Genomic DNA, 27,842 nt, shown 5'->3' with positions numbered 1-27,842 from the left:
CCTATCTCCAAGCCTAAGAGTCCTCTTAGTTCATGCCCTTTTCATAAAAAGGAGGCACAAATCCCTCATCTGTGATCTTCCCCTCTTTCTTAATCTTATTTGTGGCACAACCCCAAGGAGCCCACCCCCTCCCCAAGGCTTTGTAGTACCTCATAGGTCAAGTTCTCCTTTGCACAGAACCGAGAGCTTTGCAGGACTGGGAATGCCAAGTACAGTTAAGCTCTTAAGTCTGGCAGTTTTACTGGGGGCAAAGCGTACCTAAGAGGTTCAACCCTGTGCGTGTTCAACTTGCTCTGAAAAGCTTCTGCTTCCAAAAACTGGTTGCTGGGGGTCACAAATGGGTCCTGTTTGCGGGCTTCCTGTAGGCCAGCGTGAGAACAGAAAGCTGGGCCAGATACATCACTGGTGTGATTCAGCAGGGCTCTCCTTGGGTCCTTACAGTGGATATAAATATTTAAGGTAGCCACATGACTCTTCCTTGGGGTTGCTTTTAGTTTAGAAGCCCTGTTGGATTCAGTGGAGCTTATTCCCAAGAGAGCATCCGCAGGACTGCAGCTCAGCCTTCTCAATGGGGACAGAGCACAATGGGATGGCATTCAGTGGTAGATTTGCACTACAGTGGTACCTCAGGTTAAGAACTTAATTCGTTCTGGAAGTCCGTTCTTAACCTGAAACTGTTCTTAACCTGAGGTACCACTTTAGCTAATGGGGCCTCCTGCTGCTGGCGCCACACGATTTCTGTTCTCATCCTGAAGCAAAGTTCTTAACCCGAGGTACTATTTCTGGGTTAGTGGAGTCTGTAACCTGAAGCGTCTGTAACCCGAGGTACCACTGTACAGTGGTACCTCAGGTTACCTACACTTCAGGTTACATACGCTTCAGGTTACAGACTCCGCTAACCCAGAAATAGTACCTCGGGTTAAGAACTTTGCTTCAGGATGAGAACAGAAATCACGCAGCGGTGGTGCGGCAGCAGCGGGCGGCCCCATTAGCTAAAGTGGTGCTTCAGGTTAAGAACAGTTTCAGGTTAAGAACGGAACTCCGGAACGAATTAAGTACGTAACCAGAGGTACCACTATATTGTAAAGCGCTTCTACGGCATAAGGCAGAGCACCCAATTTCTGCCAATCCTCCCTGTACACTGACAGCCCCAAACACCTTCCAGAAAAGCTGCTACCGAGGGCTGTGGAACCTTGCAGAACTACAAGAGCCTACGGGGCAGAGGGACTGAAGGCGGTGGGGAACAGTGGCAATTGAGTGCCATACCTTATGGGATTTGCGCTAGCACAATGCCACAGCTGGGTAGTTAAGCTAAGGTTCCTGCTGGGCTTAGGAAGCACAGTGTTATGGTAACCCCCGTTCCTTCGAGAAGATTAGACCCAGAAAGTATCTGCTCTGCCCAGTAACCAACAGGGTGTCTCTGGGCTCCATCTTATCGCTTGTGCTTTCTAACATCTTACACTGTGAGAAGTCGCACGGCTGTGGTTTCCCCAGTATGTGGCTGGCAGGCTCCTCTGTCTCTTGTTTGAATCCCTACTAATCCCAAGGAAGCCTGTGAAGTCTCAAACAGGTGTCTAGAGGTGGTTTAGAGGGGGATGAGGGCAAGCAAGCCGAATGGAATCCAGATACGACAGAGGTATTGCGAGTGCGGAAAACAGCCAAAACTGGAAAGAGGTATATAAACACTCCTGGATGGAATGGCGCTTTTCCCTGAAGGATAAAGCTCACAGCTTATAAATTCTTTTGGACTACCTGTGGAAGCGCCGTCGGCAAGGCTACTGCAATGCATTCCACGTGGGGCAGCCTTTCAGAAAGATTCAGAAACTTCAAGCGGCTCAGAATGAGGCCACTGAGATGCTGGTAAGGGCCAAAGGGGTCAGAATACGCAACTCCAATATTGCATCAGTTGCTCTGGTCGCTGGTGAATTTCTTTTGCTACTGATATCCCATAGGGCTGCAATGGGGCCACCTGAATAAACCTGTTTGTGCTTTAAAATCAGCCCTGAGCCGACTGGTTAAGATCTAATAGGCTAGCAGGCATAATAAACAGGGTGTTCTTGCAGTGGTCCCTCCCCCCTTTGAGGAATTCCTTTCTGCCTGATTTGCCTGTGGCTCTTAGAACTCCCATTTCTTTCAGGTAGCTTTTTCTTAAATGTTCTTTAGGTGTTGCTCATCTACCATCATTTTCAAGGTGTTTTATGTGGACATCCGTGCTGTACCCCCCATGGAAGCTGCTTGTGCCGTAGCTTCCATAGACCACACCTGGCAAAAAGCTCAAAAAAGGCACCAGCTCACGTCTGGTCAGCTGCAAACCAGGTTTTAATCCAGAAACACTGATTTACTCTTTCTGCTTTCACCTCTGGTGAACCACATTCCCGCCATCCCTGAGTCTTTCTGCAGACTCATAGAGGGCTGCCTCAGTATAGTCCTTTCTTCAGTGTCCCAAGTCTCCCTTTTCCAGTCCCGTCTCCTCGGAGGTAAGTCCCGATCCCCAGGGACAGGAAGTTCCTCCCAGAGCTGAAGCTCTTCCCCTTTAAAGCCCTTTGTGGCTTAGGGCCTTCGTATCTACGGGACTGCCTCTCCTGGTATGCCCCGCAAAAGACCTTAAGGTCCATGAATAACCATAGTTTAGAGGTCCCGGGCTCTAAGGAAGTCAGACTATCCTCCACCAGGGCCAGGGCCTTTTAGTGATGGCTCCGACCTAGTGGAATGCTCTGTTCCATGAGACTAGGGCCCTTCAGGATTTAACCTTCTTCCATCAGGCACGTAAGACACAACTATTCCGCCTGGCCTTTAATTTGAATTCACCTGATCTTTTATTTCCCTTCTCTTCCTTCCCCCTCCCCTTTTATGAAGATCACCCGCAGCTAATTCTCCCCTGACCTCCTTGCTGGCCCAAGTAGGACCAATTCAGCCAGCTAGCCCTGGGGATTATCTAATTGATTTTTTGAATTTTATTGTTATTCATGTTTTTATACTGTGTTTTATGCTACTTTTATAATTAAGTTCTTAACGTGTTTTAAATTTGTCGTCAGCCGCCCTGAGCCAGGTTTTTGAACCGGGAAGGGCGGGGTATAAATAAAAATTTATTATTATTTATTAAAGAGGAGTATTCTGCCTCAGTGCCCTTACCAGGGTTATATCCAGGGCCCTACGCCTCCCCAGGAAGCAGTGGGGCTAGATCAGCACAGGATGTTAGTATTCCCTCCCTGACTTAGGAGAACAGCATGAAGAGGACTTCCAAAAAGGAATTACAGTGGTGCCTCGCAAGACGAAAAGAATCCATTCTGTGATTCTCTTCGTCTAGCGGTTTCTTCGTCTTGCGAAGCAAGCCCATTGACGGATTAGCGGATTAGCGCTATTAGTGGCTTTTAGTGGCTTATCAGCTTATCGGATCAGCTGATAAGCGGCTTAGCAGCTTAGAAAAAGGGGGGGAGGGAAAAAACCCTGCAGGAACTCACAAGACATTTCCGTCTGGCGAAGCAAGCCCATAGGAGATTCGTTTTGCGAAGCACCTCCAAAACGGAAAACTCTTTCGTCTAGCGAGTTTTCCGTCTTGCGAGGCATTCGTCTTGCGGGGCACCACTGTACAGCCTGCATTCTCCCAACCTCTGTAGAGACACTTAAATAAGCAACCAACTAGCCCAGCCTGTTCTCACTGTGTCTCCATGGGTTCTCCCCCTTCTTCTCACTCTCTGAGGCTTTTTATATCCTCCCTGTCTTCCCAGCCGTCACCCTGCCTAAGGCACAGCAGCTGGGCTCCTTTCTCTGCCATCAGGCAGCTAGTGGAGAGCATCTTGCATTCCTTCTCCCACCAGGCAATGTCCAATCGTGATGTGCTTCAGGTCCCATCAGCCCCAGCCAACATAGGCAATGGTCAAGGACGATGGGAGATTGTTCTCCAGCAGTATTGGGTCCCCTGCCCAGACCTCTAGGTAAGGGAAATGACCCCTGGACGGTTACGTCCAGTCAAAGGTGACTATGCGGTTGCAGCGCTCATCTCGCTTTTCAGGCCGAGGGAGTCGGCATTTGTCCACAGACAGCTTTCCGGGTCATGTGGCCAGCATGACTAAGCTGCTTCTGGAGAAACGGAAAACCGTGACGGAAGCCAGAGTGCATGGAAACTCCGTTTACCTTCCTGCCGCAGCAGCACCTATTTATCTACTTGCCGTGCTTTCAAACTGCTAGGTTGACAGGAGCTGGGACAGGGGAACTGGAGCTCACTACGTCGTGGGGATTCGAACTGCCAACCTCAAGTGGTTTAGACTTGGTAGCTGCTGTCAAGTGGGATGGTCACGAGTACTCACTTCTGCTTCTCTGCCTTGTACTGCTGTGTGCAGTCGTCAAACAGCTTCTGGTTCATCTCCATGAACAGCTTCAGTGCATTGTAGATCAGCCCATGGATTGTCCTTAAAAAAAAGAAGAGGTGGAGAATGAATTAGAAGGTGGGGAAACTGTCCTTGCTAAGAAGAGATTTAATGGACCAGGACAGTAAACTTCCAATACCCGATATAAAAAGGAATGATAGCTTCAAATGCCAAGACACACCCGTTTATTCCCCCCACTACCCCTAAGAAGACCGACATAAATCTGTAAGTCAGGGTGGGGAACCTGTAGAACTCCAGAGGATATTGGAGCCCAACTCTCATCAGTCCCGGCCAGCATGGCAAAAGGAGTGATGGGGGCTGGAGTCCAACAGATCCCCCATCCCAGTTATAAATTGTTGTCATGGTTGAGAGACAATGGAGTGTGCCTCCAGGGGTGAAGTCAAACCACTGCATTAGCAGCACCCAAGTGACCTCCCTGGGGTGCAAGCCTGGGCAGTGTATATGGAGGCCAATGTGGCATAGTGGTTAGAGTACTGGACGAGGACCTGGGAGACCAGGGTTCAAATCCCCACTCAGGAGCTGCTGGAAGGAGGCGTACAAGGCACCATCCAATCATCCTAGGGACTCCACTCCAGATTTGAGCAGGGTTAATTCCTTAAGGCCTTTTCTTCTCCTGAAGATATCCCATAAGGCAGTGAAGGTTTAGGATCAAGAGTATTTCTTCTAGATGGGCTCCCTTCCCTGGTTGAAGAGCCCCATGTGCCTCTCACTTCCTTCTACAGCACATGACCGTTGGACCAACTATTGGTCTCGCCTGCTCAATCCGCCAGAGCCTGTCTTCACATGAAGAGGAAATCCCTAACTCACCAAGGGTTGAGTGTCAGGAGCTCGTCCTACACTCGAGTAGGACCCTGGTAGAGACACATGACCGACTGGCATGTTCTCCCTCTCCTGATCATTCGGGAGCTTCAAAAGCTTTCTTCAGCCCGAACATCACAGCAACCGATGCCAACACAGCAACACTGACACACTTAGGGATCCGCAGAGTGTTCGCACTTTGCGTAACAGACCTCAGCAACTCAGCATTTTGGCTAATCTACTTTATTTACATATAAACACACACGGAGCACTGCAACATGGCTCCCTCTCTCTCTAGCATCAGACAGCAAAGAGGAAAGAAACAAAGGACAATAGTACCACTTCACGGTACACAGTAACACAAACATCCTGTCTCCGTCACTTCCCACTCTGTGCAGTCAAAACATACACCGTCATGTGAAAGACAACAATCCCATGACTGCAATCATGGAGCAGGAATTCTAACATTTGAGACCCATCGGCTACCCTCACTTGGTTGAGCTGGCCAGTCAAAGCCGTTTCCCAGAATATGGCCATTACTGCATGCTGACAGGTGAGAGCTGAGTGCAGCGTGGTTGACCAAAGGCAGACAAACCACATAAAACTCCCAGTTACAAATGATCTGGTAAAAAGAACAGACTCAAGGGGAGGCAACCTATTCCATACGCCCATGCATATTGCTAGCAATCATCGTCATCAGAGCCCTTTCCTTTCTCCCTCTGCCAAACTTTGCATGAGTGGCACCAACAGGCCGTGGTAGAAGAGCAAGGCGAAGCTCTCTCAGTTGTACTTCCACTCATGCCCAGCGCACTCAGAAACGACCTACTTGTTCCAATGACTTTTGGAATTCTTGTAGAGTGCTGGAAACATGATGGGGAGAATTTTGGCTGCATTGTCACTGATCAAGCTCATGATGTATTCATTATTCCTTTTTTTTATAAAATTTTTATTGGTTTTACAAAAGTTTTTATAACAAACAAACATTAAAAAAAAGACAAACAAACAAGTATAATTTCATAATGTCCTTTCATAAACTTCTTTCCTCGGACTTCCCCATACCTCCCCTTTCTGCATCCTCATGTCCAAATTTTTATAGCAACTTGTAAATGTTTTTTCCCGTCCTAATTCATCATAGTCCTTTCTTAATCTAATCTTATATTACTGCAACCCTTTCTCTCTGTAAAATCTCGACATTCTAAGATTCATCAAGTTTATAATAGTCCTTAAGGTAAATCTTAAATTTCTTCCAGTCTTCTTCCGCAGTCTCCTTTCCCTGGTCACGAATTCTGCTCGTCATTTCCGCCAATGTCATATAGTCAATCACTTTCATCTGCCATTCTTCCAAGGTGGGTAAGTCTTGTGTCTTCCAATACTTTGCGATCAATATTCTTGCTGCTGTTGTTGCATACATGAAAAAAGTTCTATCCTTCTTTGGCACCAATTGGCCGACAATGCCCAAGAGAAAGGCCTCTGGTTTCTTAAGGAAGGTATATTTGAATACCTTTTTCATTTCATTATATATCATTTCCCAGAAAGCCTTAATCTTCGGGCATGTCCACCAAAGATGATAGAAAGTACCTTCAGTTTCCTTACATTTCCAACATTTGTTATCAGGCAAATGGTAAATTTTTGCTAGCTTAACTGGGGTCATGTACCACCTATAGATCATTTTCATCACGTTTTCCTTTAAGGCATTACATGCCGTAAATTTAATACCGGTGTTCCACAACCTTTCCCAGTCAGCAAACATAATATTATGACCAATGTCCTGTGCCCATTTAATCATAGCTGATTTAACTGTTTCATCTTGTGTATTCCATTTCAACAGCAGATTATACATTCTTGACAAATTTTTAGTATTGGGTTCTAACAATTCTGTCTCAAGTTTTGATTTTTCCACCTGGAAGCCAATTTTCCTGTCTTGTTTAAAAACCTCCATTATTTGATAATAGTGGAGCCAATCTTGTACTTTGGGTTTTAGTTTTTCATGGCTCTTTAATTTCAATTTCTCTCCATCCTGTTCTAAAATCTCACAATACTTTGGCCATCCGACCTCCATATTGACTTTCTTGTGTGCCTTAGCCTCTAAAGGCGACAACCATCTAGGGGTTTTGTTTTCCAACAGATCTTTGTATCTCATCCAAACATTAAACAGCGCTTTCCTAACAATATGATTTTTAAAGGCACTATGCACTTTAATTTTGTCATACCATAGATATGCATGCCAACCAAATGCATTATTGAAACCTTCTAAGTCCAAGATATCTGTATTCTCGAGGAGCATCCATTCTTTCAGCCAGCAGAATGCTGCTGCTTCATAGTACAATTTTAAGTCCGGCAGGGCAAATCCCCCTCTTTCTTTTGCATCTGTTAGTATTTTATATTTTATTCTGGGCTTTTTGCCCTGCCAGACAAATTTCGCAATGTCTTTCTGCCACCTCTTGAAACAGTCCATCTTGTCAATAATCTGCAAAGTTTGAAATAAGAATAACATTCTAGGCAATACATTCATCTTAATCACTGCAATTCGGCCTAACATTGACAATCTCAAATTTGACCATATTTCTAGATCTTTTTTAATTTCTGACCAACATTTTTCATAGTTGTCCTTATACAAATTCAAGTTTTTAGATGTTAAATTAACCCCTAGATATTTCACCTTCTTAACCACCATCAAACCTGTCTCTTCTTGAAACTTATTCTTCTCCATGTCTGTTAGGTTTTTCCCTAAGACTTTAGTTTTTTGTTTATTCAATTTAAATCCAGCTACCTGTCCAAATTGTTGGATTATTTCCAACACTCTTTTTGTACTAGTGTTTGGCTCTTGCAAGGTCAATACCAGGTCATCTGCAAACGCTCTTAACTTATAATGTTTAGCTCCGACCTTTACACCTTTAACTTGCTGGTCCTCTCTAATCATGTTCAGCAACACCTCCAGGACCGAAATAAAAAGCAATGGAGAAATTGGGCACCCCTGTCGTGTTCCTTTTTCTATCTTAAGTTCCTCAGTTATTACATTGTTTACAATCAACTTAGCTTTTTGTTCGGAATATATTGCACCCATACCATTCTCAAATCCTTGTCCTACCCCCATCCCATGAAGATTCTTTTTCATAAAACTCCAAGAAATATTGTCAAAGGCTTTCTCCGCATCCACAAATATCAAAACTACTTTAGTATTTATGTTCACCTCTAACTTTTCCAAAATGTCTATTATATTCCTAACATTGTCTGAGAGGTGTCTCTTTGGGAGAAAGCCTGCTTGGTCTCTGTGAATCTTCTCCATCAGTACTCTTTTAAATCTTTTTGCTAAAATGTCTGCAAAAATTTTGTAATCCACATTGAGTAACGAAATTGGGCGGTAGTTCTTCAGTTGAGTCTTTTCAGTCTCTGTCTTTGGTATGAGTGAAATATATGCTTCTTTCCACGATTCGGGTGCCCTTTTTCCCTCTAAGATCTCGTTACAGACATCCTTTAACGGTTGTATCAGCCATTCCTTTAAAGATTTGTAATATCTGGAAGTCAGTCCGTCTGGCCCTGGAGATTTGCCCAATTGCATATCCTGAATGGCACCCTCTATCTCTTGTTCTGTAATTCTCTGGTTTAGATCCATCTTGCTTTGATGAGAGATTTTCTGTAATCCAAATTTATTGAGGAATTTATCTATGTCCTCTTCATTTTGTAATCCTTGAGAATAAAGTTTTTTAAAATAGCTCACAAAACAATTTCTTATCTCGTTGGGTTTAGATATAGTCTTTCCATCCACTTCTAAACTTGTCACTGTATTTAATTTCTGTCTTTTCTTTAGTTGCCATGCCAAAAGTTTACCACATTTGTCTGCCGACTCAAATGTCTTTTGTTTCATTTGCTTTATTTTCCACTCTATCTCTTGGTTCATCAATTCCATATATTGTGTTTGATATAACTTAATCTCCCTCAAAATCTCCTGGGACTTTGGTTTTAATCTTAATTTTTTCTCTCCTTCTTTTATCTTTTCCAATAATTTTTCCTTTTTCTCATTCTGCTTTCTCTTCTTTATTGAATTTTGTTGAATCAAAAATCCTCGCATCACAGCTTTACTTGCGTCCCAGATCACTCTTTTTTCCACATCGCCCTTTAGATTAATTTCAAAATAGTCCTTTAGAGTTTTTTGGGCCTTCTTGTGGATCTCTCTATCTCGAAACAGGGTGTCATTCATTCTCCATCTAAACTGACCAGTTGTTGTAAATTTCATTTCCATCTTCACGGCGTTATGGTCGGAGCAGGTTTTTGGGCAGATTTCTACCTTCTTAATCTTCGGAGCCATTCCACTAGTAACCCATATTTGGTCGATTCTGGTCCAGGTCATCTTTGCTTGGGAGAAAAAGGTTCCCTCTCTTTCAAGAGGGTTCCTTGTTCTCCAGATGTCTATTAAGTCCATATTTTCAGTCATTTCAAAGAAGGTCTTCGGGAGTCTCCCTTCTTTAGTAAGTGTCAGTCTTTGTGTCTTGTCCATGTTTGTAGAAACTACACCATTCATATCTCCCATGATTATCATATTATATTCCAAATAGTCCATCAAGGTTTCATGAAGTTTTTTGAAGAATTCTGCTTTACCTTCATTTGGTGCATAGATCCCAATTATCAAAAATTTTTCTCCTTGTACCTGTATCTCCACCGCTAAATATCTTCCTTGTTCATCTTTGAACATCATTTTTGGGGCCCACTTCTCTTTTACATAAATCACAACTCCTCTTTTTTTCACTTTGTCCGACGAAATAAATTCTTGTCCCAATCTTTTATTTATAAGCAATCTCCTGTGAGCTCTAGTTATATGAGTTTCCTGTAGGCAAATCAAGTCCAGTTGTTCTCTGTACAAAATATGGAATACTTGTCGTCTCTTCAAAGGCATGTTCATCCCATTACAATTCCAACTAAGGAATTGCAGGGCCATCTTGTTATTTTTCTGGTATTCCTCCAACAGCTCCCAATTGTTGTTCCTCCTCTGTTGGTGGTGGAAGGTTCTGTCCAAACGAGAGGTTCAAGATGTCTATTACACTCTTTTGCTCAGCAATTGGGTCTACAGTTCCTTTCTGTAAGTCTTCTTGATTTCTTTGCAGGAACCTGTCTTTATCCTGTATCGTCTTTATTTTCACCTTCTTCCCCCTGTAATCAAAAGACAATCCCTGTGGAAATTCCCACCTGAAGAGAATGGTGTTCTTCTTCAGCAGGTAGACCAAATCCTTATAAGAAGCTCTCAAGTCCAGAATGTGTTTAGGAATATCTTTAAAGATCTGTATCGGTGAGTTCCCGATTTGTAAGGCTTTTTCAAAATGCAGTCTTAAAATTTTGTCTCTTTCCTCCTTCGATCTCAAGGTAATCAAACAGTCTCTCGGTGCCTTTCTGTTCTGTCTTTTGCCCAGTCTAAATGCTGTTGTGATTTTAAATTCGTCTTCCTCTAGATCTTCCCAGGCGTCAGCAAACTCTTGCGTTAAGAAGTCCGTAAGATTATCTCCTTCGTCCTCTGGAATTGATCGTAATTTCAAATTCCTTTCTTTTCTTTGTAGTTCCCACAATGCCAGAGTTGCGTCGTGGTCATAGACCTTCCTGGCAATCGGTTCTAATTTTTCTTGGGTCTCTCCAGCAATAGTTCTGGCTTCCTCCGCAATTTGACGTGTGGCAGAATTTTCTTGCGTAAGCCTGTTTATAGATTCTGTATTCAGGTCAAGTCTTGTTGTTAAATCTGTCAATTTCTGTGAATTCTCTGTCAATTTCTTGGTGTTTTCTGCCGTCTGCTTTGTTAGATTCTCCAGAGATTGGTTTATCTTAAGAAGGGCTTGCGACACTGCATCCATGGAGACTGCTGTGCCTTTTTCTTGTCCTGTTGTCACTGTAGGGGTTATACCTGAGATCGAGCCTCTTTTCTTTTGTTGCTGTAGCTGTTGTTGATGTTGCCTTGTCTTAGCTCTCGTGCTTATCTCGTCTGCTGGGCCACTCATATCCCAAGGTCGTTTCCCACGGGAGCCTTCTCCTAAAGGAAAATTCCACTGTCCCAAGGTGTAGCAACTTTTAATTTACCCTCTAGAGGGAGCAAATCAAAATGTCCACAAACAAAGACAAAGAGTATTTAAAAAGCAAATATATCAGGAGGCTTCTATATGTATATTGCAACACTTTCCCAATAGATACAGTCCCAGCCTTCCCTGATATATTGTAGCCACAGAGTCCCAAAACTTTGTAACAAGTAAGCAGTAAGACTTCCACTTTGTTACTTTCACAGGAATCTAGAGTCAGTTCAGTGTTCCTTTGTCTTATAAGCAGTTTGTGCCAGGTTGGAGGCTGCAGAGAATTTCCTTTTCCTTTAAATTGATCATGCAGCTTATAAAGTCACTTTTTCCTCCCCTCTGCCCTGCAAGCTAGAGGGGATAGTCAAAGTCCAAATGTCGGATTCAAGCAGTTAAAAACAATATCCCATACGGATGCAGCTTAGTAACTTTCGTTGCTTTAATTGTCATGCAGTCGGGGGAAGGCAGACTTCCTTAATTTTCGCCTTTCCCGTTTTTAGCCTAATTTCAAGTAGTTTTGACACGAATAGAGGTTCGATCTTACTCACGGGTCTTTTTTGTCCAAATTATTCAGGAAGGAATCGGCGCTCTCCACTAATGGCGACGCGGCTTCACCCTGCGGGCTGGGTAGCGATTCTCAGCACCGCGCTCCCCGTTGTCGTTCCGGAGCCTTTAAAAAGGCTCTTTCTGCGGTAAAGGGGGGCGCTTCAGGTGCCCACCGAATCTCCTTGTTCACAGGCTCCGTTCCTGTGATTTTAGGGGTCCCCCGCTTGCCGTAGCGGGTCAGACCCGAACTCGCAGAGCCGTCCTCTCTCCGGAGCTCGGAGAGGGAGCAGCCATTAGCGCTGGCGCCGAACCGGAAGAGGAAAGAAACAAAGGACAATAGTCCCACTTCACGGTACACAGTAACACAAACATCCTGTCTCCGTCACTTCCCACTCTGTGCAGTCAAAACATACACCGTCATGTGAAAGACAACAATCCCATGACTGCAATCATGGAGCAGGAATTCTAACATTTGAGACCCATCGGCTACCCTCACTTGGTTGAACTGGCCAGTCAAAGCCGTTTCCCAGAATATGGCCATTACTGCATGCTGACAGGTGAGAGCTGAGTGCAGCGTGGTTGACCAAAGGCAGACAAACCACATAAAACTCCCAGTTACAAATGATCTGGTAAAAAGAACAGACTCAAGGGGAGGCAACCTATTCCATACGCCCATGCATATTGCTAGCAATCATCGTCATCAGAGCCCTTTCCTTTCTCCCTCTGCCAAACTTTGCATGAGTGGCACCAACAGGCCGTGGTAGAAGAGCAAGGCGAAGCTCTCTCAGTTGTACTTCCACTCATGCCCAGCGCACTCAGAAACGACCTACTTGTTCCAATGACTTTTGGAATTCTTGTAGAGTGCTGGAAACATGATGGGGAGAATTTTGGCTGCATTGTCACTGATCAAGCTCATGATGTATTCATTATTCCAATAGTACAACGCCCTCTCGGCCACCTGTACAAATAAAGCAAAACATAACTTCTGAAACAAGAGAGACCTTTTAAAGGGGAAGCAGGTAATGCAATATGAAGGTGAATTAACAGAAACTTGGTGCCCTTATCACAAGCAGAAACAAATTCATTCTATTATCTGCTGTGCAAACCACATCTGGGGTACAGTGGTGTGTTCTGGACACCACATTTTAAGGAGGACATTGACAAACCGGAACACGTTCAGTTGAGGGCAATCAGCCCAATGAAGGATAGCTGAAAAAGTTGGGTGTGTTTAGCAGGATCAAGAGGAGATTAAGGCAAGGCATAATAACGGCCTACCAATATTTGAAGGACTGAGGAGGAAGCATCAACTTCATTATCTGTTGCTCAAGAAAGCAGGACTAGAATGTGTGCAAATAATTTCAGCTAAATTTTGGGGGGAACTTCCTAACGGTAAACAAAGTGAGATCATCTGAAGTGGGCCACTACACTGATGAGGAAAGTGTACTTTCCAATTGTGCTAACTATAAAAACGTTCACTGAATAATTGCTCATCCTATGCATCAACATGCTTCAGACTTTCAACGTTTCACTCTGCATTTGAACAGAGACTAAAGCTGTTGCCAGCATGCTGAGTTTCAAACCTACCTGGAAGTGTGGGCTAGAGACACACTTGGCCAGTTGCCTGAACAGGGGTTCCATAACCTTCACAAACTCTGAGGGTTCAATGACATCTAATATTTCTTCCAGCTCATTCAGGAACATCACCTCCTTGGGACTGTGTGTTTTTGGCCAAAACTTCAGCAAGCCCATAATCACCTAAACAGATGAAGAAATGAGATTTTTATGAGCGTTAGAGAAACAAGCAGGAACATTTGTTGGTGATAGCAACAAGAATTTTAAGTCTGGAAGAAATTCTTTTTGCCAATAGTGAAATCCTGAGGCCAAAAGATAGCAACTTATCCAGGACCTTTATCCTCCAAACTTGTTTTTTAAAAATGTGCTTAATTAGTCAAAAGGCACAAGATACAGTGGTGCCTCGCAAGACGAAATTAATCCATTCCGCGAGTCTCTTCGTCTTGCGGTTTTTTCGTCTTGCAAAGCACAGCTATTAGCGGCTTAGCGGCTATTAATGGCTTAGCGGCTTTAAGAAAAAGGAAACGAACTCACAAGACGTTTCGTTTTGCGAAGCAAGCCCATAGGGAAATCCGTCTTGCGGAACGACTCAAAAAACAGAAAACTCTTTTGTCTTGCGCGTTTTTCGTCTTGCGAGGCATTAGTCTTGTGAGGTACCACTGTATAGTGTTGATTTACTTAATGTGACATAATTAGTGCACATACAGATTTTTGAGAAATTTTTGATTTCTGTTGAAAGTTATTAATCATCAACACAAGGTGAAGAAGGGGAAGAGAGAGGAGGGCACAAGTTTTTTATCTGCCTATCTGTATAACTCCAAACCATTGTTTAGTGTTGCATCTGAGCATATCCTGCATCTTACACTGCATTCCAAGAGGAATCCACAACATGGGGAGCATTTCATAAGGAGGTATGCTGGTTTCAACACAAAGCTAGAAATCTCTAGCTGCTTCTGTGCTGTTCAGCCCTGTAAGCTTCAATTAGTTTCATGAATCAACTATGGTTTTAGTTGTTTATAAATGAGAAGGCAAGGAGTGGAAATTAACCAGAAATCCTAGTGAGATTAATCCAACCAGTAAGAACTTGGGACATACGTTGTTTTGTTTAAAGAATGCTTTGATTCTGGTGTGTGTCTGTCACAGGAAATGGCAAACATTCCATATGACCTTCTCTTCTGGTAGCTTTTGCTTATTGCACTGAAAGTTTGCACGCTTTTCTTAAAGTGTCTCAAAAAATGCAGCTTATATTAAGGTTTTAGAAACCTTTAGGTTTCAGAAACTGATTAAATAATAAATCAGTTAAAAGGGAAGTGGTTGTTTACCTAAACATTCTGCAGCTGAAATTAAAAAAATCCTTCCAGTAGCACCTTAAAGACCAACTAAGTTAGTTCTTGGTATGAGCTTTCGTGTGCATGCACACTTCTTCAGATACACTGAAACAGAAGTTGCCAGATCCTTCTATATAGTGAGAAGGTGGGGCACCTTCAGAAATAGACTGGAAAGAGAAGCTGCTGAATTGCAACTCATTACCAAACTCAAAACCATGGAGAGACCTGGTTTGAACAAAGACATTGGATTCTTATCTCATTATACATGACTAAGCCATTTTTCACCTTCTCACCCCTTGCCTTTTCCTGTAAGACCTATTGCAGTCGTTAAGAGTCGTCAACAGGCTCATCTCAGCTATCTGCCAATCTCCCATTCCCACCACCCTTCTGAGTAATACCCCTCCCCACCTTCTCACTATATAGAAGGATCTGGCAACTTCTGTTTCAGTGTATCTGAAGAAGTGTGCATGCACACGAAAGCTCATACCAAGAACTAACTTAGTTGGTCTTTAAGGTGCTACTGGAAGGAATTTTTTTATTTTGACTATGGCAGACCAACATGGCTACCTATCTGTATTCTGCAGCTGGTTTACACCCTCAGTGCTTGTCTATGAATGCTTGTCTTGCAGTCATCCTCTTGACTGCTTGGAAGAAAGATCTGCCTTAATTTTTAATCTGGCCCAGAAATTAATATTGCTGCAGAATAGTGCATGAAGCAAACGTAATAATGCGAAGTCAGTCACATATTTATCATTGCAACGTTAAACAAGGTTTGCGTTACGCAAACGTGCTCCTCCCCTAACCCAATTTCAGTCGCTCTACTTATGACCTAACACCAATTTCATAGAACCTGGAACAACAGACAAATCAAGTAATCTAAAGACAATCTGCTGCAGTCATTACACTTGTCAGCAGCGCTAACTGAAGTATCTTTTTACCTAAGCTTCTATGCTTTCAAAGAACATGCCAAGAATACTTCGCAGTGGCCCAGCCGGATTTTTTCCAGGGCGTCAGTGCAATCAAAGTTCAAACCACAGATCAAAGAAGACAACAATGCAGTTTCAGGAAGGACGGCAGCGTGTCCTAAGTTACAAGGATTCAAAGGGCTTCTGGGAAGTGAATTGCCAGGCATGGCAAAAAGACCAGCCAAAGAGTAGCTTGCCTATTCTAGCTTTCCTGATTTGTGTCCACATATCATAACCAGCAGTAATTCTAATGGGAGCGCAATGGATCTTTCACAGTTCAAATGAGAAGTATGAGGAATGACTTAGCCCCCCACATTTTTCTGAAGGGTCCCTACATGAGAGTCACAGCCACCTACTCATATAAGTTTATGCAGCCTTATATGGTATAACTATACAATAGTAATACTAAACACTGCAACAATCAATGCAGATCTCCATGTGCTGGCTTTTCAGCTATAAAATGTGCCCTTCTTTCGGAGTGACTTTAGCTGTGTTTTCCTCAAAGTTCTATTGTACTTTGCAGAACTTGCACCCCATTCTTTCGAAACAGAAGCGCCTTGTGTTTTCAGTGTTCCTAAATGCTTAGCTTTTGGAGCACACAGAACAAGATCTTCTTCGGTGTTCTTCCCAATGCGCTTCTCCAGAGTGACCCTAGGAGTCAATATTCAGGGGCTGACTCTCCTCTCTTCACTCTGATTGGCTCCCGTCAGCAAAAAAAGGGTGAAAGGGCTTCTTCTTAGTGGCTAAAAAGCTCCCCTTTCATGCTGATTGATGGCTCTAGGATGCTGGTGACAGGGATGGCCGCTGCAGAAATAGTAACATGTCTCCAACTCCCATTGACACCACACCATTACACCTCTGTTCAGTGTAAGTCAGCTTCCCTATGCTTTTTATGTTCACAGGGCAAACTACTTTTAAGCCATTCGTGTTGATGGTGAGATAAGCTTGCATTGTTTTGTCACCGTCATAAACTCCACAGTACAATAGGTCAACAGTGCAGAAGCAGTTTGAACTTTGAAAAACCAACTTAACTCCTTATTTACAGAATGTACACACCGGACTTTCTTTTCTGCCGCATGAACAGCCCTCAAGAGTATTTACAACCATACAAACGACACAATAAAAACCAGTAACGTGAAATAAGTGAATCATGATTCAAAAAAATATAAACAAATCACCCAGCACTCTCAAAAAATAATCAAAAACAAAATTTGAAAAATCAAATCGGGGTCACTAAACAGTATTCGTAACCCTCCAGAACAAAAGAATGCCTCCTCAGATATTGTACCCTGAGTCCATTTATGGTTTAAATAAGATCCATCACCCGCACTCTGAAATGGGCTTAGAATCTAACTGCATACATAGATGCATAATCTTATTTATATGCCGGTTTTCCAGTTTAAACCACGCTCAAGGCAGCTTACAACATGCAAAAAACACGTAACAAAAAGTAGTCATAAACAGTAAATAAAATATTAAAAGATGAACAACCGAACTGAACAATTTCCACGCAAATCACAAGGATCTAAAATGAAGATACAAAAGACCAATAGCAAATAACCCCCTGCCACAAGCAAAAAAACAAACAAAGAAACCCAAACAACACCCCAGCCACAAAGAGTGAGCAGCGTCTCTAGGGCACCACCAAGATCTGCAATATAATGCAGAGTGCTGCCATTCAAAGCCCCAGCCAGCAAGGTCTGCCTTTTCTAGGCTACTCCAGTGTTTCCCAACCTTTTTTGGGCAAAGGCACACTTGTTTCATGAAAAAAATCTCGAGGCACACCACCATTACAGCCCCGTGACGTCAGCGCGCAGCATCACGCCGGGAGGGACATGAATTGCTAGCAAATTACATAATCACCTCCTTGAGGGCTGGTTCATCTTCTCCGAAGGCAGAACCCCATTAATTAACAGCACAGACTCACACCATAGCCAAGACGAGGGGGGAAAACCTCAGTCATGCACAGTCATGCACATGTGGGGGCTAAATGAGGACGAAGACCGGGCAGAGAGCAGGGTTCAAATCACGCCACCCGGCCAGGACAATCCCTGGGTGCTCCCTTGGGCCACTCGCCTGACCCACCTCGCAGGGCTGTTGTTGGGAGGATAACACGGGGAGAACCACGCGCGCCCCCGGGAGCTCCTTGGAGGAGAAAGCGGGCGATGAATGCAATGCACGAAATATATGAGAGGCGACCAGGTTTTGCAGGTGAGGGGCCCCCGCCAGCCTCCGCTTCCAACACCCGGCGCAACGACGCCGAAGTTTCCCCCCGGGCTCGGCTCGGGGAGCAGCGCTGCTCCCCCCCGGCTCCCCTTCGCCCTCCCAGCTCTCTCTGCCGCCCACTGGGGACCCCCCTCACCTGCCAAGTCCGGAGCGCCGGTGGAAGTTGCATGCATGCAGGGCGCCGCGTTGCCACTGCATTGCACTGCACTCCATGCAACGCCTGCACGCATGCATTGCCTTGCACGCCCGCCAGGGGGTCTCCCCGCGGTCCGATGCGTCCCCTCCGGCGCGGATGCAGCATTGCAAAAATAAAAAAAAACCCCGACGCAACCCTACCTGGGGGGCAGCCTCCGCCGCTCCGCCTCCGCGGGGATCCCCAGGCTCCATCCTGCCGCCCGATCTCCGCGGGGGCGCAGGCAGGCTGCGCGGGGTCTGCGCGGAAGAGCCCCTGCCCGCCCGGCCGCCGCGCTCATTCCATGGCCTGGAGAAGAGCGCTTCAAACAAAACGCCCGGCCCGCCAGGCCACGCTGGGAAACGTAGTTTGCGCACCCCGCGCGAGCGCGGAGCCCAAGGGCGAGGGGACTACGGATCCCGGCAGCCCCCGCGCCGGGGACGGAGTGGGAGAGGCCGGGTGCAGGGATGGAGGGACGGGTGGGCAAGCGAGTGAGTGAGTGCCAGCCGCCAAGCCTTGGCCGAGAGCCAGGAAGGGCCTCCCCGGAGGAGGAGGAGGAGGAGGGAGGCACAGGGAGGGAGGGAACCCCAGGGGTCATCTAGTGACGGCGCCCCAATCGAAAATTTGACTTTTTTTAAAAAAAAAAATCTTTCAATTTTTTAAATTTTTTCCGCGGCACACCAGGCAACATCTCGTGGCACACTAGTGTGCCGCGGAACAGTGGTTGGGAAACACTGGGCTACTCCATTCCATCACACCTCCCTCCCCTCCCCCCCTTTATCTTCCCTCTCCCATTAAAGTCTGTGCTCAAGCAAACGCTGGGTTTTCCCAAAGCCTGCTGGCGATTCTCTTTTGTGTAAGCGTGGTCTCCTTTTGGCTAGGTAAGGAAAGGCACTCAGAGAATGAGTCCGCTATTAGTATACAGAAATCTCCGAAGGCCGCATGTGCACCATGCATTTAAAGCGTTGTCGTATGTCATTAGTCATGGTTTCCCCCTAAAGAATCTTGGCAAGTGTCATTTGGTTACAGGTGCTGAGAGCTCATAGGTTGACCCCTATTCCCCTTACGGAGCTACAATCCCAGGAGTGGTTTAACGATCAATCCCTCTTGGCAGGGAATTCTGGGAATTGTAGTGCTGTGGGGGGAATAGGGGTCACCTAAGAACTCTCAGCACTCTTAATTGTAAAGACGGAGCGCCCTATATACATTACAATACTGTGACACCAGATGGCGCTGTGGTGTCCCGTCTTTCACCAATGGGATTTCCCTGTATGACATTTACAACACATTTAACTGAATCGCTTTTTTGAGCCTAGGGCTTGCCAATCAGAAGGTTGGGGGTTCGAATCCCCGCAACGGGGTGAGCTCCTGTTCCTTGGTCCCTGGGCTCCTGCCAACCTAGCAGTTCGAAAGCACATCAAAGTGCAAGTAGATAAATAGGTACCGCTACGGCGGGAAGGTAAACGGCGTTTCCGTGCGCTGCTCTGGTTCGCCAGAAGTGGCTTAGTCATGCTGGCCACATGACCCGGAAGCTGTACGCCGGCTCCCTCGGCCAATAAAGCAAGATGAGCACCGCAACCCCAGAGTTGTCCGCGACTGGACCTAATGGTCAGGAGTCCCTTTACCTTTTAAATCCACCCATTGTCTCAGAAGCCTTTTTCCCCTCCAGAGATTACTGTCTCCTAACATCTCTCAGCACACTTAACGAACCATAGTTCCCAGGATTCTTTGGGGGAAGAAGTCATGACTGCTTAAGGTGGTATGGTGCTGCTTTAAACATACAGTGCAGAAAGGGCCTAGCAGCAGCAGTGGGAGGTTTCCATACGAAGTTTCCAAATATTCTTCCAAGGGAGCACTTACCGGTTCGGTCAGGCTGCTGTCTTTCTCCAAGAACTGCACCACACAGTATGCCAACTGCAAGGAAGAGCACAGTACAGTCAGAACTCCAGGCACTATGGAAACGGCAGAGGCAGGCAGAACTTGTGTGGTATCTGAAAGTATTTATAACCAGCCTTCCGATGAGATGGCGCAGATGCAAGTCAGCTGCATCCAAGCCCACAAATCCAATGCTGCAAGCCTGCGCACAATTACACAAGGGTTCAGTTCCCTAGAACTTGGTGAGATTTACAGTGGTATCTCGGGTTAAGTACTTAATTTGTTCCGGAGGTCCGTACTTAACCTGAAACTGCTCTTAACCTGAAGCACCACTTTAGCTAATGGGGCCTCCTGCTGCCGCCGGAGCACCATTTCTGTTCTCATCCTGAAGCAAAGTTCTTAACCTGAAGCACTATTTCTGGGTTAGCGGAGTCTGTAACCTGAAGCGTATGTAAACTGAAGTGTATGTAACCCAAGGTACCACTGTATTTCCGCGCCAAGAGAAAGTCGTCAGAGCACACCACTTCCATGTTTGTACATCAACTGAAAATAGGCGCCTTGAATAGCTTTAGAAGGGGATTAGAGTCCCAGAATATGGTTTGGAGCAGGAATGGGGAACAGGATCCAGCCAGACCCCCTAAACCCCACCCTGCCAGCTGAAAGGGGGCAGCCACCTTGGAAGACCATTGACAATGAGCTCCCTTTGGTATCAGTATGCAGAGATGAAATTTGGGATGGAAGCACCCCTTCAGAGACCTCACTCTCAGGGAACTCCCCATGTGCAAAGGAACGATCAGGAGCTCACTTTAAGCTCCCGGTTATTCCTCTGTAGCTGTGTCCTCACCTGCCCCACACCTCATGTCAGGTGCATGGGAGAGTTGAGCGTGATTGGGGAGTGGGGAATGGCCTGCGGACAAGAGGTTCCATGCCTCTTGTCCGCCACCCACGAAACGAGTCTGCCCCTGCAGCTTGACGGCGGTAGAAACCGTCTCTCATGCCTTGTTACACTGCCGTTTCTACGGGGTTATACGCTCGGTATTTATTAACCCTGCTATGCAAAAATCTCCAAATGAATCCGAACCTTAATGTCTAAAATCCCTGGTAGAGGACAAGGATCCTGAGATCACGTTAAAGGTAGCCAAATTCTGTGTGATTGCCATAAAACTTAGAGAACAAACTGTGCTATCTTAATGATTAAGGCCTTAAATGATAATTTTAGGTTATACGTTAGTGACTCTGTTTTAATTTATATATTTTTAAACTGTTGCTATATCTGTATTGTCCCTGTTATACCTAATTGCAAGTTCAAATGTGTCCCTATCGTGTTTTATGACTTCCTTGATATTGTATGTGGGCTGGAACTGGTCTGTGACCGAAATAATAGAATTCATACTTATCCGCCACCTTGCAGAAGCTAAGCAGACCCGTGTTTGGTCACTAACTGTATGGAAGTCCACAAGTACGTGCCGCTGTGGGTTCCATGATGGAAGAAAGGCCGGATACGATTGTATTTTAAAATATATATATTTTAAAATACTACAAATTGACAGGTTTATCACTATGATTGATATGTCTGTATGCCAACCCCAGGTTCAGAGACAGAAAATCTCTCAATACCAGCTGCTGGGGAAACCAAGTAGAGAGAGTGCTGCTACTGAATAGGACGCTGGACTAAATGGGCCTTTGACGTCATCCAGCAGGGCACCTCTTAGGATCTCAAACCTGCCTGTCATTTTACGGCGAGCACAACACACGTCGACTGAACATGCTTCTTACCTGGGGGTGGTAGACGCTCAGAGATTTCACTTTGTGCAACGGCAGCAAGACCCGGATGAGGAACATCTTGTGCTCTTCCTTCAGGGGCAAAGCAAATCCATTGATTATACTGAGGAGAAGGGAGAGAATAGTAAACATCCAAGACTCGCACTGTCTGTGCATGTTTGTATGCGCACAGAGCAGTTCCCAGTCCCCTGCCTTGCTGCTGTGCCTCATCATCAGGATATCCTGCAGGAAACATCTGCAATGCTCCCAGGGACCCAGCTCCAGGGTTCATATCATGCTTTCTTGAAAGACTCTGAGCAGAAATGTGTGTGTAAATTTCACTTGATGGCCTAGCTAGCAATCACCTATTGAGGTTGAATCCTGGTAAGACAGAAGTACTGTCTCTGGGGGACAGGCAGGTGTGGGGGACTCCCTGGTCCTGAATAGGGTAACTGTGCTGCTAAAAGACCAGGTGAGCAGCCTGTGGGTCATTTTGGACTGACAGCTGTCCATAGAAGCACAGGTTAATTTTGTGTCCAAGGTGGCTGTCTACCCGCCCCATCTGGTATACTGAAACCTTACCTGCTGTGCATTGTCTCACCAGAGTGGTACACGTCCTGGTTATCTCCCACTTGGACTATTGCAACATGCTTTACGTGGGGCTACCTTTGAAGGTGACTCGGAAACTACAGCTAATCCAGAATGCGGCAGCTAGACTGGAAGCCGCTGCCAGGACCATATAACACCGGTCCAAAAGGATCCATATTGGCTTCTAGCACATTTCTGAGCACAATTCAAAGCGCTGGTGCTGACCTTTAAAGCCCTAAACAGTCTCGGCCCTGTATAACTGAAGGAGCGTCTCTACCCACACCATCCAGCCCAGACACTGAGGTCCACCTCCGAGGGCCTTCTGGCAGTTCCCCCACTGCGAGAAGTGAAGTTATAGGGAACCAGACAGAGGGCGTTCTTAGTAGTGGCACACACCCTGTGGTAAAAGGTAAAAAGATAAAGGACCCCTGGACAGTTAAGTCCAGTCAAAGGCGACTATGGGGTTGCAGTGCTCATCTCGCTTTTCAGGCCAAGGGAGCTGGCATTTGTCCACAGACAGCTTTCCGGGTCATGTGACCAGCGTGCCTAAACTGCTTCTGGCACAACGGAACACTGTGACAGGAGCCAGAGCGCATGGAAACACTGTTTACCTTCCTGCTGCAGCGGTACCTATTTATCTACAGTGGTACCTCGGGTTAAGTACTTAATTCGTTCCGGAGGTCAGTTCTTAACCTGAAACTGTTCTTAACCTGAAGCACTACTTTAGCTAATGGGGCCTCCTGCTGCCGCTGCGCCGCCGGAGCAGGATTTCTGTTCCCAACCTGAAGCAAAGTTCTTAACCTGAAACACTATTTCTGGGTTAGCGGAGTCTGTAACCTGAAGCGTATGTAACCTGAGGTACCACTGTACTTGCACTGGTGTGCTTTCGAACTGCTAGGTTGGCAGGAGCTGGGACAGAGCAACAGGAGCTCACCCCGTTGCGGGGATTCGAACTGCCAACCTTCCCATCGGCATGCCCAAGAGGCTCAGCGGTTTAGACCACAGCACCACCCGCGTCCCTTCCACCCTGTGGAACACCCTCCCGTCAAATGTCAAGGAGATAATTAACCATATGACTTTTTAGAAAACTTCCGAAGGCAGCCCTGCATAGGGAAGCTTTTAATGGCTGGTGTTTTATTGTGTTTTTAATATTTTGTTGGAAGCTGCCCAGAGTGGCTGGTTAACCCCATCAGATGAGCGGCATATAAATAATAAAAACATTATTATTGTTTCTGCCAAGGAGCCCCCTACAGAACAGGGAGGGAATAATAAAGAAAAAGGTGTACCCCTTACCTCCCTAATATCTCTAGCAGTTCTGCAATCCCGTTATGGTGTTCTGTCTCATAGATAAACCTGAGTAGAGAGAAGCAAGTGTCAAGCAGAAAACACAGGCTGGCTTCACAGAGCTGTTCGACAGTGGAATTTGCTGCCAAGGAGTGTGGTGGAGTCTCCTTCTTTGGAGGTCTTTAAGCAGAGGCTTGACAACCATATGTCAGGAGTGCTCTGATGGTGTTTCCTGCTTGGCAGGGGGTTGGACTCGATGGCCCTTGTGGTCTATTCCAACTCTATGATTCTATGATTCTATGACTCATGAGGACAGAGGCTTGGTAAGCGCTCTCCACCCCCAAAATCAAAATGTTCCACATTCTGTCCCTGGAGGGGAGCAAGAAATCTGTAGCCATAAGCAGCACATCTGCATAGATTTAGTCGCTGTGTTCTTTCTGCTTTCTAAAGTGGGGAAGGCAAATAGGCCTGGATGTTTCTGGACAAGGAATTCCGACGACTGGGGGAAAGCATGGCGCAAACAGGGTGCAGCAAATGGGAGCAATAAGGAAGGATAGGCTTGCAATGGGCCCTGATCTTGCCATCAGGTACCATAACACCTAATCTTCCCTGCAGCCTTGTGAATCAGAAACTCCCCAGACAGCACGGCCAATGATTGAGGATGCTGGGAAGGGTCATCCAACAACATCTGGAGGTTTGCAGGTTCCCTGTTCCTGTTCTCGGTCACTCATAGGTCTTCCATCTATTTATGTGATCATTGTTGGAGTTAAGAGGACTAAATGAAACTCCAAGGAAATGCAGTGCAACCGCTCAAATTAGGATTGAATTCTCCACACACACAAGCATTCACAATAGATTAAATCTTGCCAGTAACCAGTATTTACCTGTAAAATATGTTGTTGATCTGCCGCCTTATATACGCTCGGAGGCCCAAGAATTTCCCATAAATCCTATGCAAAATAGTCTTCAGAAAGTCCCGCTCTCTGGGATCTTCACTGTCAAACAGGTCCAGCAGCTGTGGATGGAGGATTTAATCACTCTCTTGTGGACTCGAATCCAGCACTAACAGATTCTCCCCACCCCACCTTCTGCTGGCGCAAAGGAGGGGCACTGGTGCTTCGTCCATGCTTTCCCCTTCATTTCAGCAACTGTTTACAGTGAAAGAGTTGCTGGAACAAAAGGGGAGGGGGCTTCTTTTGCTGCCTGCTAGTGCTTTGAAGTCTTGACTTTGGGATTTCAAAGCACTAAATGCCCTAATGTCATTTGTGATGCCAGCTGACTGCTCTGCCCAACACTATCAAATTTTGCAGATCTGGCAGGTCCTGATAAGGATCCAACCCGTGAAGCTGGAATGATTCTCTGCCCTCAGACTCAAGGAGATCAAACTCATACTCAGAAAGTAACTCCACTGAAACAAATGGGCGTTAAGTCACGCTTCTTCATTTCAACAGATCTACCCCAAATATGACTTATACAGAGGCACCACTACAGAGAAGGCTCTCTCCAGTATTGCCATATATGATACCTCATGTAATGGTGGAATATGGAGAAGAGTATTTGTTAATACATAGGTAATATAGCAAAAGGTGATCACATAATATAACATTTTGTGGGTGGGTGGGTGTGGATATATATCCCACAATCAAGTATTTGTTCGCTATGCATTTAGACACCTCCAAAGGTATCAAAACCAAATTTGATGCAATGGTTGATGAAATCAGGCAGCAGGGTTTTTTTGTTTACATTTGGATGCAATTGGATGCCATTTTGAATCAAGATGGCGGACTGAGAGTGGAAATCAACATAGAATTAAAGTCAGTGTTCCATCAGTGCAAGAATTATATCCTCCCACAACCCTGCAGAGCAGATTTCTGGGGGAGGGCACAGGGTGTGTATGTGCATGTGTCTGTGTGTGCAGGGGAGGTAAGTTCCACTGCACAAACATAAATCCTTGTGGTAACGGAACGAGTGAACTGGGTACCAACCATATCTCTTTGTTCCATTCCCCCCCCGACCCATGAGACTGGATCCTGCCATTACCAATTTTCTGTTTTTATTACACTGTTTTGCTTCTAGTATAGGTTCCCTCAACCTGGGGAGAGATTGCCCAGCCAACTGGCTCCCTCCCCAAGGTCACCTGTCGGCCCCACCTCTTCTCTATCCTGTCCTGACCGGCCCCCATGCCATTTTTAAATATTAAGCAGTTTAGAAATCCTTTGAAATAAATGCCAAGTGAGGAGGAAGCTGCAGTTACTTACTGACAATACAAACTTCTGGTCAATATATTTCTTGGCTATGTTTGGTTGGAAGTCTGGGGACTCCAGGAACCTCAGAAAGAATTCATAAACCAGCTAAGAAGGGAGTGGGGAGAGGAAAAAACAGGAAAAGGATTATTTGTAAGACTGGTTATTCGTATTGTGTACCTGCTGCAAATACAGGGATGCAGAAGTTGTGCCCCTTCAGCCAGTTAAACCACAAAAAATGGTCAAACCTATTTGAAGAACAGTTAAAGCCCACTGACAACAATAAAAATTAAACAGATTATCCATTGGGTTTGGGTGTGGCCTCGTGCCTGGCAGTTAACAGATTGTATCAGAAACGGAAAATAATTTCCAGAATGGAAAGAGGAATGCTTTCCTTTCTTACTTTTTTTAAAGAATTGAATGGCTTTAGCTTGACAGTCCTTCTAAATGATAAAGGAGATGACAGAATGGGAGACAGGACAGAATGGGGAAAGATTCTCCCTGCCTTGCGAAAGCTAAATAAAAAGGAAGGAGGTATGTAATATCAGAGAGATGCGAGAGCAGATTGGCACAGGAAAGAGGAGCCAAAATGATGTCTCTAGAGGAAGCTTTTATCTTTATTTTCCCTGCCAGCGGGAGAACAGTCATGTCACAGGACCTCTGAGAAAGAAGACTGCAGAAATGCAGACAATTCATCTCAGCAGGAGCCTAATTCAGTGATTAAAGACGTACATTATTATGCTGGTTGGAGAGGCCCTTCCACAGCAATACAAAGGGACCAGCAGTGGGAGCCATGCAGGTTTATTTGGAAGCAAATGTGCTCGTGGGATAGCTCAGTTGGTAGAAGATGAGACTCTTATTAATCTCAGGGTTGTTGTTGGGCAAAATTGCAGGAGGGGGGGATGGACTAAATGACCCTCGTGGTCCCTTCCAACTCTATAATTCTGTTTCAAGTCTCATCAACATACTGCACAGGAGCTTAAGAAGTTGCTGTATGCTAAACCTTGGTCCTTCAAGCCCAGCACCAACTTGTTGTTGAAGAAAGCATATAGTATTCTGTTAGAATGGGAAAAGAAAAACGAGGAGATCAAATCAGTTATGATTAAATGGGCACAAGATATAGGACATAATATACAATTTGAGGACTGGGCAAAAGCTGAGGAAGGTAGACTTGAAATTTACAGACTGTTCTCTTTTGAAAGAAAATTATATGAAAATGATGTATAGATGGTATATCACACCAGTAAAAATGGCAAAAATGTACAAAACCAGGTCAAATACATGTTGGAAATTTAAAGAAAAAGAAGGTACTTTGTATCATATGTGGTGGGAATGTAGAGAAGTTAAAAAAAATTGGGAGATGATATATAACGAATTGAAAAAAAAAGTTCAAAATGACATTTGTAAAAAAACCAGAAGCATATTTGTTAGGGATTTTGGGACAAGACCTGCTAAGAAAAACAAAGAACTTATTTATGTATGCTACAACAGCGGCAAGAGTCTTGTTAGCACAAGGATGGAAGAATGAGGAAATCCCACCGAAAGAACAATGGCAAGAAAAATGGATGAGCTATGCGGAGTTGGCAAAGTTAACATATAAACTATGTGAGAAAGACAACCGTGACTTCAAGGAAGAATGGGAACTTTTTACAAACTATTTAAAAAGACAACAAAATGATTGGAACTCCTTGGCAGGTTTTGAATAAACATCCACAAATTTATTAGTAGAACATATGACAGATAAGGCAATGCTATGTACAATTTTACAACATGCAGAGAATAATATGTATAAACAAATCAGAGAGGGGAGCTGAGGGAAGTCTTTGGAGGGTGGGAGAGGGAGGGAGGGAGGGATTTAATTGGTTATATTGATTTATAATTTGATTTGTTAAATTTCTTCAATAAAAATATTTATAAAAGAAGAAAAGAAGAAGTTGCCTTATGCTAAACCTTGGTCCATTGAGCCCAGCACCAGCTGGCTGCTGCTCTCCAGCGTTTCAGGCGAGAGTCTTCCACAGACTTATTTGCAGCTGCTGGAGATTCCACCTGGGA

General features: G+C 45.1%; 1 protein-coding gene across 1 annotated transcript in view; it reads right to left on the bottom strand.

The window, feature by feature from the left end:
• Nucleotides 1–27,842, bottom strand: part of PPP2R5D (protein phosphatase 2 regulatory subunit B'delta) — a 61,949-nt gene that overhangs the window by 7,572 nt on the left and 26,535 nt on the right. Inside the window, exons 6-14 of the mRNA XM_082218071.1 lie at nucleotides 25,806–25,898; nucleotides 24,432–24,562; nucleotides 23,557–23,616; nucleotides 21,691–21,799; nucleotides 19,900–19,953; nucleotides 13,361–13,531; nucleotides 12,696–12,734; nucleotides 6,013–6,101; nucleotides 4,308–4,409 (exon numbers count right to left, since the gene is read on the bottom strand). Of these exons, the coding sequence (XP_082074197.1) occupies nucleotides 4,308–4,409; nucleotides 6,013–6,101; nucleotides 12,696–12,734; nucleotides 13,361–13,531; nucleotides 19,900–19,953; nucleotides 21,691–21,799; nucleotides 23,557–23,616; nucleotides 24,432–24,562; nucleotides 25,806–25,898 (848 nt within the window). The remainder of the gene's footprint in view (nucleotides 1–4,307; nucleotides 4,410–6,012; nucleotides 6,102–12,695; nucleotides 12,735–13,360; nucleotides 13,532–19,899; nucleotides 19,954–21,690; nucleotides 21,800–23,556; nucleotides 23,617–24,431; nucleotides 24,563–25,805; nucleotides 25,899–27,842) is intronic.

Source organism: Podarcis vaucheri (genome assembly GCF_965113315.1).
Source record: "Podarcis vaucheri genome assembly, chromosome: 3".
NCBI lineage: Eukaryota > Metazoa > Chordata > Lepidosauria > Squamata > Lacertidae > Podarcis > Podarcis vaucheri.
The sequence above is the reverse complement of the archived record's forward strand: the minus strand, read 5'-3'. Positions and strand labels throughout refer to the sequence as shown.